General features: G+C 32.7%; 1 protein-coding gene across 8 annotated transcripts in view; it reads left to right on the top strand.

Annotated features, from left to right (window-relative positions):
• The window catches only part of LOC114345421 (probable nuclear hormone receptor HR3), a 411,567-nt gene that overhangs the window by 378,516 nt on the left and 17,187 nt on the right, over positions 1-15,864 (top strand). For 6 of the 8 annotated variants that reach the window (XM_028296283.2, XM_028296287.2, XM_028296279.2 and 3 more), the window contains 4 exons: positions 1,573-1,763; positions 6,648-6,977; positions 8,923-9,195; positions 13,361-13,585. In XM_028296283.2, coding sequence (XP_028152084.1) covers positions 1,573-1,763; positions 6,648-6,977; positions 8,923-9,195; positions 13,361-13,585 — 1,019 coding nt within the window. The remainder of the gene's footprint in view (positions 1-1,572; positions 1,764-6,647; positions 6,978-8,922; positions 9,196-13,360; positions 13,586-15,864) is intronic. The other 2 variants (XM_050643410.1, XM_050643411.1) reach the window with 2 other exon arrangements.

Genomic DNA, 15,864 nt, shown 5'->3' with positions numbered 1-15,864 from the left:
TCTTGTGGAGGTTAAAGGAATCGTGTTTACGTTCCAATATCTCAATTTCTTCACACTTTTCTTCCAGATTTCTGTTTTTAGCTTCTCTGACAGCTTTTTTATCTCTTTGTCTAAAAACTGATATGCAACATAGTCTTTCCGCTTGGATTCTCTTCTTCTGTCCATCATCTGTAATATACCGTCGGTCATCCATGGTTTTTTCTTTTCTGTGTTTTTCGGTCGCAGGTATTGGTCTAATATTTCCTTCCCAAAGTTTTCTAAGTGGTTTATTTCTGTGTCAACATCATCATCATCATCATTGACGAAATTAACATGTTAAATTTTCTGGCGTTTATATTAAATTGGTGGTTGATTTCCTCGAAAGCGGCACCGACAAACTGCCACCGTAACACTGCGATGAATATCGTCATAAAAATCTGTACCACTCAAAATAATAGCAGTGGTTTCCAAGGATGCGTTGGAAGCCACCGCTTGCTGAGTTTACACATTGCATTGCCGCAGTGAAGAACCTTTAATTTTCACCGTAATCTGACGTCATTCATCGTTGTGTTACGCTCGCAGTTTGTCGGTGCCGCTTTCCAGGAAACCCAGGCTTTAGAGAGATTAGTATTGCGTCATTTGCATAGCAAATCATTTTAACTAATTTTTTTCCTATTTGGTATCTTTTTTAGATATTGCTTTCTTTATTATTTCATCCATGATCAGATTGAACAATATAAGACTCAGGGAATCCCCCTGTCTTATCCCACTGCCAACTTCAATTGGGTCAGTCAGTTCTTCTTCTACTTTTAATTTTATTGTGTTGTTCTGGTAGATATTTTCGATCGTTTTAATTATTCTTTAGGTACCTCTCTTGCATACAATAAATGAATAACGTAGGTACTTTTATTTGACCCTGTCAAATGGCTTCTTGAGATCCGCAAAACATAAATATGCCGGTTTGTTGTATTCTAATGATTTCTAATGAACTTGCCTCATTTTAAATACAGCGTCGGTGCATGATCTTCCCGATCTGAAACCTTGTTGTTCTTCTGTTAATATTATAATTTCATTCAGTTTGTTTGTTATCACGTTATCACTTTGGTTGTTAATTTTAATGTTGTTTAGTAAATTAATTCCTCTGTAAATCTCCGGGTCCGATTTGTCTCCCTTTTTTAAGAGAGGTATTAAGATCCTTTTAACTATGCTGTAAAATATTTTCTTGCAAGTATCGGTCTAAACATGTTGTAATGTTACTTCATTTCGTTATTTCATCAATTTTAAAAAAGCTATAAGTCAAACTGTTTCTGTTTACCACAACACTTTTCAGACTTCTTTAGAAGTCTCACTGCTATATATTTCTTAGTATAGCGCATCTTCATTTGTTGACATTATTGTCACTGACTGCATGTACCCCCAAGATCCCACCAAGACTCCCACTGGTTGATAATCTCTCAAACTCTTCGTCACCAAAAAAGAAAACGCTATCCAAAATTCCAGTATCCTTTTAACTCCTGCTTTTCAGTAGATTAAAAATGCATTTAATATAATATTTGTTTTGAAAGAGTTTAACACCGGATATTTTTTTTGTAGATATCCCTACAGCAACAGTGATGTGGGTGCCTATACGCCGTACTACACGGGCCAGACACAAGTCCAGCCTAACAGTATAGGTTACGATATATCCGCGGACTACGTGGATAGCACCACTGCCTATGATCCTAGGCCAGGCCTGGATCCTCTCAATGATAACACCAGCCTAATGACGAGTATGGTCACTGCAGGTAAGATTATCAATTAGTAGTAAAATATATATATTTTTTTTAAATATAATAGGATTTATTAATGTAAAAAACTTCTTAAGCGAGTTAAACTATGTACCCGATTTAAATGACTAGGATTCCTAAAGATCTATAATTTTTTTTTCTACAAACGTGTTAAAATTGCAATTTTTAGCACTCCGTACGAGCCTTAAAAATATCACTTTAAAGCACTGGGTGCTTTAAAATTTTTAAGGCACTGTAGTTAAAAGTGAAATGTCAAATTTTGAAAGCAAACGTCAAAATATTTATATTTCATTTATTAACATTAACATTAATAGTACAATTTGCGCAATTTGAAAAATGAATTTGAAACACCTTAGCTTTCTCCTCAAAAAACGCCAGAAATAGATTCTCAGTATATTTCCCAAAAACGCCTTTCGCTTCACACCATTTCTCAAACTTATTATAAGCGATATCAAATTGCATTCTGGATTTCCTCGGCTACAAATCCAGGATAGCTCGACTGGCCACTACCTCTATATCTTGAAATTGATCTTTTTCTACGATATTTTCTTGCATTTTAACGAAAAATCCACAACCGCGTTTTAAAAAACTAACAGACGTCTGATAGATGCTTCAAAACTTCCGTAAACAATTAAGTCAACAATAGTTGCTATAATATAGGTCCGTCATATACGATGGCAATTTAAAACTATCTCCGTTCAATGTATTGAAGGTTTTTTAAAACTTAATTTAAATTGTATTACTGCATTTTTAACACGTTTGTAGAAAAAATATTGTATGATATACGTGTTAAAAGTACATTCTTAAGGTACTCATGTGAATTTCAAAAATCGCTTCGCTCATTCTGCAAACCTTCACATTCGTGCCTTAAAATTGTACTTTTAACACTTATATCATAAATAACTATTAAGAAAACTTTTCTGGAACTAATGCCCCGGACAAGATTGACATTCAAAATTTAAAAAAAATCGCAGAGCTAAAAATTGGTACGAATTTTTGCGAAACCATTGTAGATGAAAAATGTGAAAAAGAGTTACTTATAAAAAGTTATTCAAGGTCAAAGGTCACAAATATGAATCTTTTTATATATGTCTGTAAAATTAGCTCTCCATTTTATATGGCCGAATTGAGACCAAGACTAATTTATTGCTAATTTATTACAAAAAGAAAAAAAGATTAAAAAGGGTTCAAATTATTGTATATATTGTATATATTTTCCTCGTAATAAAAACAAAAAAAATATTGCTGTGGCCGTTTCCGAGAAACAATGATTATGCTAACTTTACGTTAAATATAGCAATGATAGCATAGCCATCTCGGCAAGGAAATGGGGAAAGGGTACATCTTGGCGGCATTTTTTATTGCTACAACCCCCCAAGATCTATCCCATCATCCCCTAGCGCAAAAGTGACCCACGGACAAATCGAGTATCGGAGAAAATCATTGAAACCAGAAATGTGAATTCTTAGGAATTCATTGCTAATTTAATTTTTAGTTAACAATAAAACACTGAAAACAAATGTTTTCAGTGTTTTATTGTTAGATAAAATGAACTTCCATCAAGTAACGGTCGAATCCATCAATTATTTTTTAGTTTTTCATTTTTCTAGTTTTCCATCCACTTTTCTAGTTTCATCGTTTTTGTCTCTTTTGTCGAAGTGTGGGGATAGTTGTTTTTATTGTTAATTTATCTATAATTTTAGATTGACGTATTGGAGTATAAAACTTACAGTTTGGCAGAAAACGCAAAAAAACTGATCTTTGCGACCTTTGACCTTAAATACACTGACCGGCACCCCAAAAAATGGGTCATATTTGATGTCTCGTATCTCCTAAACCTGTTGTCCGATTTAAGTATTTTTTTTAATATGTTATAGCCTTATTCTTTAACACTATCGCTGTAAGAATATTGTTGCTAGACAGGTAAATTGTGATTGTATACCGGGTGTACCAATCAAACTATCTTTTTTTCTCCACGTTCCAAACATCCTGTGGAATATTCTAGCCTTTATAAAATGTTGAAATTAAAACCCAACTATAGCCCCTGGTTTTCTGAACCATAATAAAAAAGTTATGGACTTTAACAACTAGCCATGTTCTTTATCAATACAGGATCTTTCTAAATAAGCGCGACAAACTTTATGGGGTCATTCTGCATGAAAAAATAATGACCGTTTGCTTGATAAACCTATGTCCGCAAATGCTTCGTTTCCGAGATACGGGATGTTGAATTTTGTCTTTACAAACTGACGATTTATTTATTGCTCTAAAACGTGTTCAGATATGCAAATGAAATTTGGTAGGTCTTAAGAGGTGGTTCATGTGGTTCAGAATCATGTTAAAGAATAAGGCCATAACATATTAAAACAATTACTTAAATCGGACAACAGGTTTAGAAGATACCTACGAGACATGAAAAATTACCAATTTTTTGGGTTGTCCGTTTTTCGTGCCGATGAGTGTATAATGGTGACCTGAACATTCGTACCAATTTTTAGATTTATGCAAATTTTTTGAGCTAACTTAGCCGGGCTAAGATCCCGATAAAGATAGTAATAGATTAGTGTACTATTATGTACTTTTATATAATCATATTATTAAGAAACACCATTTTTAATAAAAGTAATATATTTTTTAACTTGCTAGAGGTATCCGATTTTCTTACCGTTTATGACCTTGAAAATTATTGTCCTTCCTTTGAGATATATTCATACTTTTCAAATTGAAGTTTATCAGTAGAAATTATTTTCATGTGTTTTCTTTGGATGAAAATTCAGCTCAGGAAAAATATTTGAATTTTTCAAAAAATATTTAGATTATGTAGCTATTTTTTGACAAACTTCGAAATAATTATTATTTTTCGTTTAATTTTTTTCGTACTTTTGAAGGCGGGGTTAGATTTGCCATTTTCTTTCCGGAAAATCCTCAAGTTTCGAAATAAAAACATTTTTTTGTGTTTTCCGCAAGTTTTTAGGCTATAAATATAACTTCATGTCAACAAATAACGGTTTTTGATATTTTTTATTTCTTGTAGCTGGATCAGGTTTGCCATTTTCAGATCAGAACATGGTCAAAATACGGCAAATCCTCTTTTTTAATATTTCTTCCAATGTTTTTAGCACATAACCTCAACTGCACTTGAATGAAGAACGATTTTTCATCTATTTTTTTTTCGTTTTCTTTAATAGCAAGGTCCTGTTAGCCATTTTTTTTTTGTTTACTTTTTTTCATATATTAAGCACAATTTTAAGCACAGTGTATTTGTTGTAACACATTAAAAGCACAGTGTATTGTAATTAAGTGTAATCTCGATCTGTAGTAGAAAATATTTTAAATCGAATGCCACATGACAATATTTTTTAAAATGTTTAGTAAAAAGGTATAAATGTTTTTGTAATGTGCCACTGTCATAGCCGGTAAGAAAATTAACTACCTCTAAGAATTAAAGACCTAAGTGGAAGAAGGGGGTATGTCACATTTTCTAAAATTTTGAGTTTCCTAGTGAATAAAGGTGATATGTAACTTCACTATCATAATATGACACTTATAACTGTACCTCTAAAAAGCTTAATAAGAGATATTCTAGTGGATGAAGGTGGTATGTAACATGTAAAATACGATTCTTGAATGGAAGAAGGAGGTATGAAACAGTTTTCGTTATTTTTAGGTTTAAATTGTTTATAACTCGAAAACGATTAACTTTAAAAGAAAAATTACAAAGGTCCTTTTTTGTTTTCAATGATCAAAAGAACCTAAAATAATGTCTATCCGGACCGAAAAAATGAATTTTTATAATTTGTTTAAATTTTTTTTTTTACTAAATGTAGCAATAACTCCGAAATTATGGCATTTAGGTATAGGGAATATAACACGGAAAATAATCAGCATTTCTTAAGGACTTCAAAACGCAAAAAATATACAGTATATTCCATTTTAAATAAGAAAGTTCATTAGATTTCCAGACCTCCGGAAGATCTGACAACAATTTAATTACCACTATAATATCGTCCGCATTAGAAAACCCTTACTCATCAAAATCCATAAAAAATCGTGCAAGCTGTTTTCGAGATAATTGAGACTTTCCATACATAAAACTCGCTCTGTATAATATACTCCATTTAATAATACAAGGCAAGGTAGACAGAAGTAGAAGGGCCAGGTCGAAGAAGACCGTCATGGCTTAGAAACCTGTGAGAATGGTTTAACAGATCCTCTGCATCCCTTTTCCGAACTGCCATCAACAAAATTACTATAGCCAATTTGATAGCCAACGCTCAATAATCGAGCACGGCACATGAAGAAGATTATTTTGTGTTCAATTACATAAATTTCTGTAAAACTGATTATAGAGTATTATTTCATGCAATACACTCCCTTCATCCATTCAGATAATGGATAGTTGTACAAGCTAAAATTAAAGGAAGAAGGCGGTATGTACAGTTTTTATTTATTTTTAGAAAAAATACTAAAAATAAAAACAAATTATAAACATTATGTGTAAAGGAATGCTTATAGCAATATAAATAAAGCCAATTAACACAAACAATATTTTCATAATAAAAGTAGAGGAATAAAAACTTTAACTGCTCATAGCTCAAAAGGTAGGCTTTGTAACATACTCCCTTCTTCCACTTAGGTCTTCAATTGTCCTTAAGATACGAGGTATAGAAGTACCAGCTATCTTAGAAACTCAATAGTATTCAACTCAGCGAGGTGCTATTGTTCGAGGTGTGAAATTACATAAACAAGGGATCATTTCATAAAACAGGTACACACCTTGTTTATATAATTTCACACCTCGAACAATAGTACCCTCCGAGCTGAATGCTAATGAGTATCTTAGATAGCTGGTACTACTATAGTGTATTTTTGTTGGCGCAGGCAATACTAACACTAATGGTGGAGGGACCGGTGGCGGGGGAGGCGGTGGAGGTGGAGGTGGCGGCGGCGGTAATAAACAAACGTTAACGATAAGCGACAACCGCACTTTCAAACGAGTAACTCAAACTTCGAGTACCACTCTGTCGGGTGGTACGATGGTGTCCGTGAAGCAAGAAGGGAACGTCGAAGCACTTGTACCCTCTTATGTAGATAGTACGACTTTCGTTAACTCGCCCAACGTACAACAGGGTAGTACGGCCAGACAGACGTTGGTGACGCAAGGTATCCAGCAGAGAAGCGGCGATGATTGTGAGTCTGTTACTTTGCCCAGTAAGTCCTTCTTCCTTTCTAACTGTTGTCCTCGTTATACTAACATTAGTTGTAGTTTGCACGTATCGTAGGTATGTAGATTGGATAAAAATTAAAATTCAGATTTTATCGTACTAGTCTAGGAGAAAAGGGGGGATTCGTGGCCCATTGGGATCTATGACAGCCCCACTGAATCCGAATCTTCAACATGATAATCCGAATTTTTGGACAGGAATTTGATATTAACAATTTAATTTTTTGAATGTTTATAACTAATGAACTAATAAATAATAATATATACCGTTTTTCAAATTATGTTTGATTCTAAAAAAAAAACAAACCAAACAAACTTTGAAAATTTAAAATCGGTCCATTGGAAGCAGATATTGCAAAATTTTTTGTTCAAAAATAAAAATTATCGACTAGGTATATCATTTTTTCCTTATAAATAAGTAGGGGAGGAAAGTTTGATAAATTTGCAGTTACTCTAGCGTTATGGGGACCGATTGGGTTGTGAAGAATAGGTCCTAAAACCAAAAAAAATTAAGTTAAGTTTTCTATGGGGGACTTTCCATTTTTTAATTTAATTTTCCATTTCCAACAATCGTTTTTTCCGATTATAGCGCCATCTATCCATAACTCTAAAAAAAGTGGCCGAATAAAAGTTGCTTATTGTTACGTAAAGAATCCAAATTTACAATAAAAGTTGCGGCCCCTATTTAAGATTTTAAAGTAACCCCCCACCCCATTTCCGTGGCGGGTCGTGTTTGGTACCATTCGATAGATTTTTTTAAAAATATTGAATACGTATATTTTGCCGTTTTTCGATCTGATGTTCATTTCGGGAAATATCGCGGGGTTCGTATTTAAAATTTTAAATTTACCCCCCATGTCCCTCCATGGGGGTCGTGTGTAGTAATCATTTGACAATGACTGACAATTTCGAGTTTTTCTAGGGATATTTTTTTTCGGACCCCCCTTAACGAACTCTCCTGTATTAAGAGTCCATATATGTTAGGGGTACATTTACAGGGTACACGGTTTCTCCCCATGTGATTTTCTGAGACGCTCAAGTAACTGCAAAAATCCCCGTTTGGGCTCCCCTACCATAATGTTGCTTTTGTTCAATGTAAAAAGATCTAATGCACCTTGTTTTAAAGCTAGGTTATAAGCTTTAAAATGGATTTAAAAACATCAAGTTTTATCAATTTTTGACGACGTTATATAAGTTTAAAGTATACCATTTAGGTGTAAAAAACACAATCAAATTTTTTATAACGATTTTTCCGTAGTATGAGACACAAAAAATAGTATCATGTTAATGAGAATTATAGTAAAATGGAAAATTAACGTTCTGAGCTTTACTGAAATCATTTTGATGCAGTTTTCACTAAAACACAGTAATTTGAAATTGACCAGCTGATGCACCTCTCTCGAGCGCAACTTTACTCACACTTTGTAATATTAATATCTCTACAAAAAATAACTTCTGAGGGTCTCGTAAATCTGAAATTGTTCATTATTGATTCTAGAATTATTATTTATTATTTCATTTATTTATCATTTAATGATAAAACTATACATCATATCATAAGTGCAAGAAATGTACATAAACGGATGGTGGTGGTCTCTGAAATAGACTTAAAGCTTAACTGTTTTTAATTTACTTTATTACCACTCACATTTTGAGTACTACTAATCAAAATTTGTTGTTGGATTTTTATAGATGAATTGACGGATTGTGGAATGCATATTGTACATTCCCCCTCTTCTATTCATTTATCGTCCTTTTGCCTTGTAAATTGTAGAAGGTTCGGATTCAGGTTGTCACCAGAATTTTGTTTCTAACGTTAGAAGTCTTTATTTTAGATATTCGGAATTTACTTTAATTTTAAGTGGGTTTTACTCCATTTATTGTGATTTACATTTATGATGTATTAATAATGAAAAATGTATAATTTTTTAGACCCAAGTCAGATATCAGAACTGCTATCGAAAACTATATCCGACGCACACACTCGAACATGTTTATACACGTTGGAGCACATCCACGAGATGTTCCGAAAACCTCACGATCTCTCACGACTGTTATTTTATAAGAACATGGCGCACGAAGAATTGTGGCTCGAATGTGCACAGAAACTCACAACAATCATCCAACAAATTATCGAGTTTGCTAAAATGGTACCTGGATTCATGAAATTATCGCAAGACGATCAAATTGTTTTACTAAAAGCAGGTAAGATTTTTTTTTGCTATTGACTACAGGTGAAACGAAATAAGAATAGACGTGAATATACTGTGCGCGTTAGCAAATTTCAAATTACGGCAGAGATAGAGCCCAGTTGATCGACAACTGCTTAGCTGTTTATGTGGATAGTTTTACTATAGTGCCGAACGCGACGTTGACAAGTTTTGTATAAAATCTCAATTTTTAATAATAGTGAATTTGAACATTCTAACTGTTGTAAAAAGTGAAGCCAAACATTTTGAATGCACAAGCTCGTGAAATAATACACTCTTTGTTAAAATTCACTCAGCGGAAAGCAGCTGCTGAAAAACCTATTATTGACTTTAAAAAAGATCAAGAGCGTGTGGCTAGTATGACAGGTAATTTGATAAATATTCTAATATAAAGAATAATAAACAATATGAGATTTGTGATCTTTTTACCAGAGGTGTAATCAGGATGATCCTAAGGGAGGGTTACGACTACTTGATGGTCTCTGGGGGTATGGAATAGTAATGCGGTGTTAAGCGTATACAGCTCAAAGTATATCCAAATTGGGGGGGGGGGATTATAACTCCCAAACACCCCTCCCCCTGGTTACACCTATGCTTTTTACAATAATCTGATGTATTTTAAAAGACGTGCTTGAACCTCCAACAAATATCGTAAAGAAATTGCAGGGGGTATTGTTATGATCAAAGTTAATTTTTAAAACAATCTAAGGAGCAGTATTTTGTCAAGTAATTTAGGTAAAAATGATTTGTCACCAAAGGGTACCCCCGTCAAGATAGGCAAAATACCTCACTCCCAGAACTCCATTTTTTCATTTTTGTTTTCGTTAACTGTTATTAAAACATAAGACTCAGTACAATTTTTAACCCTCCATACCCTTCCGCCCTTCCCCCTACCTCTACCACCAAAATCGTTATTTTTCGTTTTTATTTTTTTTTTTTTAGCTGGAATGCAATCAACTTAAAAATTTCAAAAAATTCACACACATAGTTGAGCTTTAACGAAACATGTCTATTTTTTATTCGCCGTGTGCAAGTACTTGAAGGGGATACGAGAAACGACCGTGCGCGAATAGCGGAGAAATCTTACAACTTTCTTAAATAATTCATTATTAAATTGAAATTGTCAAATTGACGTATATTTCATATTTACTGTCAATGAAGAAAAATAATTATATGTTGCTCCACAATATTGATATGATATGCAATTATTATATAAAAGTAAATTTAATTAATTGTATTTTGCTTGTAGTAGTGCATTTTAATAATTCATTTTATTTACTACATACAATTGTTTACCTTTTAATAACATAACCTTAATATTACTTTTTCTTCTTATAATTTTTTTGGTCTATGGCCTTGACAATTTTCTAGTAACCAGGACCAATATGATTGGCCAATATAATTAAAAGTGCGAAAAATGTTGCCGAGCTATGAAACCAGGTGTCGTTTTTCCGAACTTGCACGGTCCCAATAGACTCGTAAGTAGGGTGTATATAATCTCTAAATGCATTTGTTTTTTTTTCGAAAAAGCGTATTACTTTTTTTGGAGATGGCTGCAGGTCTGTTTTTTTATGTTGTGTATTTTATCAAAAACTATATTTCTATTTTTTCTCATCAAAAACCCGAAATACTGTTTTTTAGGAGTTTTTGGGGATTATCCCATTTATAGACTCCAAAATATATCAAATTCAGGTTTTTTTTGTAGGTTATATGTATAATTTGAAATAACTTAGTCCTTTAGCACATTAAAAATGAACCCCTCCAAACACGTAGGTATTTTGGGGTTTTTTATGTTATTTTTGAGGGTTTGAACGTGTTTCGTCCAATTTTTGAATATCCTAAAGGACTCAGTACTTCAAGTTATATATAACCTATAAAAAATCTTCATTTGATCCATTTTGAAATCTATAAAATGGGGAAAATTCTCAACTGGTTTTTGAAAGTGGCGCACCTTATATGATTTTTTCGAAAATAAAAATGCATTTTGAGGTAATGTGCACGCAATCTAGGTACGGATCTATAAAAAATAGAATGTTTTATAAAAGCTTCAGCTATGCGTGATTACAATTCGATGTACCTAATATAAGTCTCGAATTGTATCTAATGCCGTGTCCGTTTCTTCTGGATCGACGATGATAAATAAATGTTTGAAGTCGTGGTCTAAAAAAATATGGTTTTATTGACAGCTGCTGAATTGTTACACTACAGTTCTTGGTTAGGTAAAATTTTATAATAGACTGCTCTCAAAAGAGTCCAAATTCCCTAATTTATCACAAATCACAAATAATGTATACCTCAGCATGGAAGTTAATGCATCTAGCATAGAAACAAAACTTTGAACTTTGAAAGCTTAAAATACAGTTTAATCGAGGAAGTGATTGCAACACTAGCAAGTACAATTAGAAATAACACTGTTTAGCAATTTATTCAGTTTGCAGTAAGTTGAATGGACTCTAATTAAGCTATTAATCGATATGTTTCACAATTATACCCGGTGAAACTATAAAAATTTAGGAAGTTAAGATTAATGTGAGATTACAAATTAAGGGATTAATTTGTGATTAAACAGCGTGTGAATTTTTTGAAATTTTTAAATGGATTGTATCCCACATAAAAAAATATGAAAACCAAAAAATGACGTTTTTGGTGGGAGGGAGGGGGTTAAAATGACGCTGGGTCTTATTTTTTAATCACATAGAACGTAAAAAATTGAAAATATTTGAATTCTGGGAGTAAGGGCATTTTGCGTATCTTAACAGGTGTTTAAAATTAATTTATGTTAAGCTATTATTATTTCGATTCTTAGTCTTAAGTATTATTTTGCCCAGACGGCAACCTTGTAAGCTCTGCTCCACAGCGCGGTTGATGTTTTTTATGTAAACCAGTATATTACCATATTATGTAATAGGGCGTCTTTGGTTTGTATCATTAGTATATGGCAATAACGTATGACGTAGATATATGAATATCATGTGACACATGACAGAAGCTCGAAACAAATGACTGTGAATGAAAAGCCCTATACGCTATGAGCTCGTCGGTAGAGGGGATAATTAAAAATTCGCGAGCACCAGTAGTGACAAGTCTGTAAGCATTTACCGGAAATTTGACATAAATGTCAAAGTGATTAATTTTAAACATTGATATTAAAAACATTAATAGGAAATAATATGTGTTAGTCAAAGCTGTGGTGTATATTTTTACCTTAAATATACTTACGTTTGAAATACTGAATTTAAGTTTTTTTAATATTTCGTAATATGTAATTATAAATTAATCTAAGCGCCACCTACACGATAATTGTGAAAGTATCCGAAGTAAGAAATTAATATTTCATTAATAGAACGTTAAAATGATTAGCAAAATCTTTAAAAAATCGATTACAATTTAATTACTTTTCTGCGTTGTAAATATTAAGCGATAACAATTAAATAATAAATTTAAAAATTACCGGTGAAAGTTGCATTAGTAATGCGCTAGAACCGACACCAGCGAAGCTCAGAGCGTATACTAAGAACACATAATAAATATGTGTGAACCCCTATCAAGTTATTGGTTATCGATCAAAATTTACCACTATCATTAACCAGCCACCCATCTATTTTATTCCACAATTTATACAACGGAGGTACCTACCTTTTGTACAGTTAAAATATTTTCTAATATAAAGAAACACCTTACATTATGATTCTAGATAAAATATTAATTTCCTTTAGTTTAAACAATACAGTAATGAGCGCGCTAATAACCGGCAAAATAACGCAAAAGATGGAAAACATAATACATTGTGAAATAAAAAGAAATGAAACTAGTAGAGGTGGAAATTATCGATATAAACGTATAAATTAACATCACATTACATAGTTTCTTACCTTTAGACGTCTGTGACAGGAGTATTTTATAAAATTTTCCTGTCACCGTGGCAGTTGCCATACTCCTCCGATACGTCTTAAGGTGGGAAACTATGTAATGTAATGTTAATTTATACGTTTATATCGATAATTTCCACCTCTACTAGTTTTATCTCTTTTTACTTCACAATGTATTATGTTTTCAATCTTTTGCGTTATTTTGCCGATAATTATCACGCTCATCACTGTATAATAAAGATTGGATATTTAAAGATAAAATCACTAATACCTGTCAATTGTTTGTTTTAGGGAGTTTTGAGTTAGCAATAATCCGGATGTCGAGATATTTGGATCTCTCCCAAAATTGTGTTTTATACGGAGACACCATGCTCCCACAAGATGCCTTTTTCACTTCGGATACCGCAGAAATGAAGTTAGTGACGTGTGTATTTGAAGTTGCAAAAAGCATAGCGGAGTTGAAGTTGACGGAAACGGAGTTGGCACTCTACTCTGCTTGTGTTCTTCTGTCTCCAGGTAATTACAGAGACAATTGGAAATCCCTCCGAGGGATCAATTTTATTTATAATCTCACTTAAGCTATTTTTAGATAACTTACCTTTTAAAAAATAAATTTTACTATTTTATATAACATTCCCAAATTTACAGCTGCAGCCATTGAATAATTTACACTCGTACATATCTAGTAGCCGATTTTTTGAATTTTTGTTTTGAAGTGACGTTAATTACTAGTGGCAGACTCAGAATAGGTTGATTATAATTAAAAAATCAAAATAAAAGGTAAGTAAATAAATTAAAAAATCAAAATAAATTTTAAAATGAAGGAGTATCCTATTCAGTGGCCGTAGCTGTATCAAACAACATTTAAATTTTTTGTACTGCTTTTTAGTTCCTAATTTTCCATTTTTCATCTATCATTTATTCCCTAAACATAAAAATATATAAGGGGAATATCGCTAATGTTCTCAAAGTTCTGACGAGGACGTTGAACTATTCTATGAAGAGATAAGCAAGCAACCAATTAATTAAAATGTCAACAGAAATTAATATTCGGAGGTTTCAGTGCTATTATTGGAGAGAAAAAGTACGAAACATATGGAACCGATTACAAATCACAAACCATAAAGATAAAATAAAAGATGTTACGGCACTAAATCACCTTAATAAATTAAGTGAAAACCTTCTAGTTCGAATGAGAGAATATAGTTGAACAAGAGACTGGAAGGAAATTCAAAATAAAAATACAGAAAATAGATACCAAGATCTTAAACAGTAAAAAAGAAAAATGTCGGCGGACATAAAACTTGCTAGTGTTGCTAGAAACATGAAAGAAAATAGCATCGTCCGATACAAACTAAAACTAATCTACAATGATACAAGACAATAGATAAAAAAGCGAAAAACAATGTTCAAACAAGAATAACATAAAATTCAGAGACGTCAATAAAACAGTACCATTACTAATGATAATAGAATAAGAATCTACAAACTCAACAGCAACATCCGATAAAAATACTACAGAAAAAACTTGAAGTATAGATCAGATGATAAGAAAATTAAAATAATTGATCTAAACAAGCAGCTGTACCAGTTAGGCTAATAATATATTCTAATCCTGTATCCTGTATTCTGATCTAAAAAGAGGATACATAATATGCAATCAAAGTTTACAGAAAACCACCCCCCCACCGACAGATATTTAAATTATCACTCAAAGCATAACATAAATATCAAAAAGAAAATTATTAAATAATTATATGATAGAACTCAAAACACCCGTTCTAAGGAAATTGCATTTCAGGAAGAAAACATCTGTTAACAAAGGTTTTAACAAAAAATGATTATCCATTGTCATATCTAAACAAGGAATTTCGAAGATTCAAGGAAGAAAACAACACTATAATAGCTTATATACACGACAACGATTTAACGTAGTGATAATATGACTGTGTAGTTCGTTGGTGTCGATTTATCGAACGTGTGGCCGCGTTTTTAACCAAAAATCTGCGTCGATTTGCGTCACACGTTCGATAAATCGACACCAACGAACTGCACCGTCACATTGCTACGTTAAATCGTTGTCGTGTATACGGGCTATAAGCAACCAGAAACCCATCAGAAGAATGTAACAGGCTCTGATTGCCAATACTAAAAAAAGAAGTTAGCAACAACAATATGTCAACATTAGAGAAATAATAGAAAGTTAAAGACAAACACATAATACTTAAAATCACTAAACAATCGGCATTTGAGATTATTCTGAGGGTACACACATACCACCCTCAGAATTTTCAACTGGAGGCATGGCTATTTGTCTACAAGATCGAGGCCAAGTAAGTTACCTGTCAGTTGCCAAACAACTACTGGTTTTAATAGGAGCTCAATAATTTAAAATAATCTTTTTTTGAAAACGATTTCCGCAGTGGAAATTGAAACGTCAAATACAATAATTATAAATTGTAATTTTCATTAGAAGCAGTTTTGGCTTAATTCCATAAAATCACAATATCAGCAATAGTAGCGCTGATCTTCAGGAGAAGCGATAAGACAGACCTTCAGAATTATCGTCATATAAGTTTTCTGTTAACCAACAACCAATTGACAGGGTGAACAAATACATGTATGTACCTTGGTACCAACATAAAAAGCCAATTGCTCTACTGCAATAAAACAACGCATAGGAAAAGCAAAATCAGCGTTCGTATCGAGGAGGTCTCTTTTCAGAACTCACCATTTACTACTTGGTACCAAAATCTCTATCATCAGATGCTATGTATTTTCTACGTTATTGTACG

Source organism: Diabrotica virgifera, chromosome 2 (genome assembly GCF_917563875.1).
Source record: "Diabrotica virgifera virgifera chromosome 2, PGI_DIABVI_V3a".
NCBI lineage: Eukaryota > Metazoa > Arthropoda > Insecta > Coleoptera > Chrysomelidae > Diabrotica > Diabrotica virgifera.
Note: the sequence above shows the minus strand (reverse complement) of the source record. Positions and strands in the feature narration are given on the sequence as shown.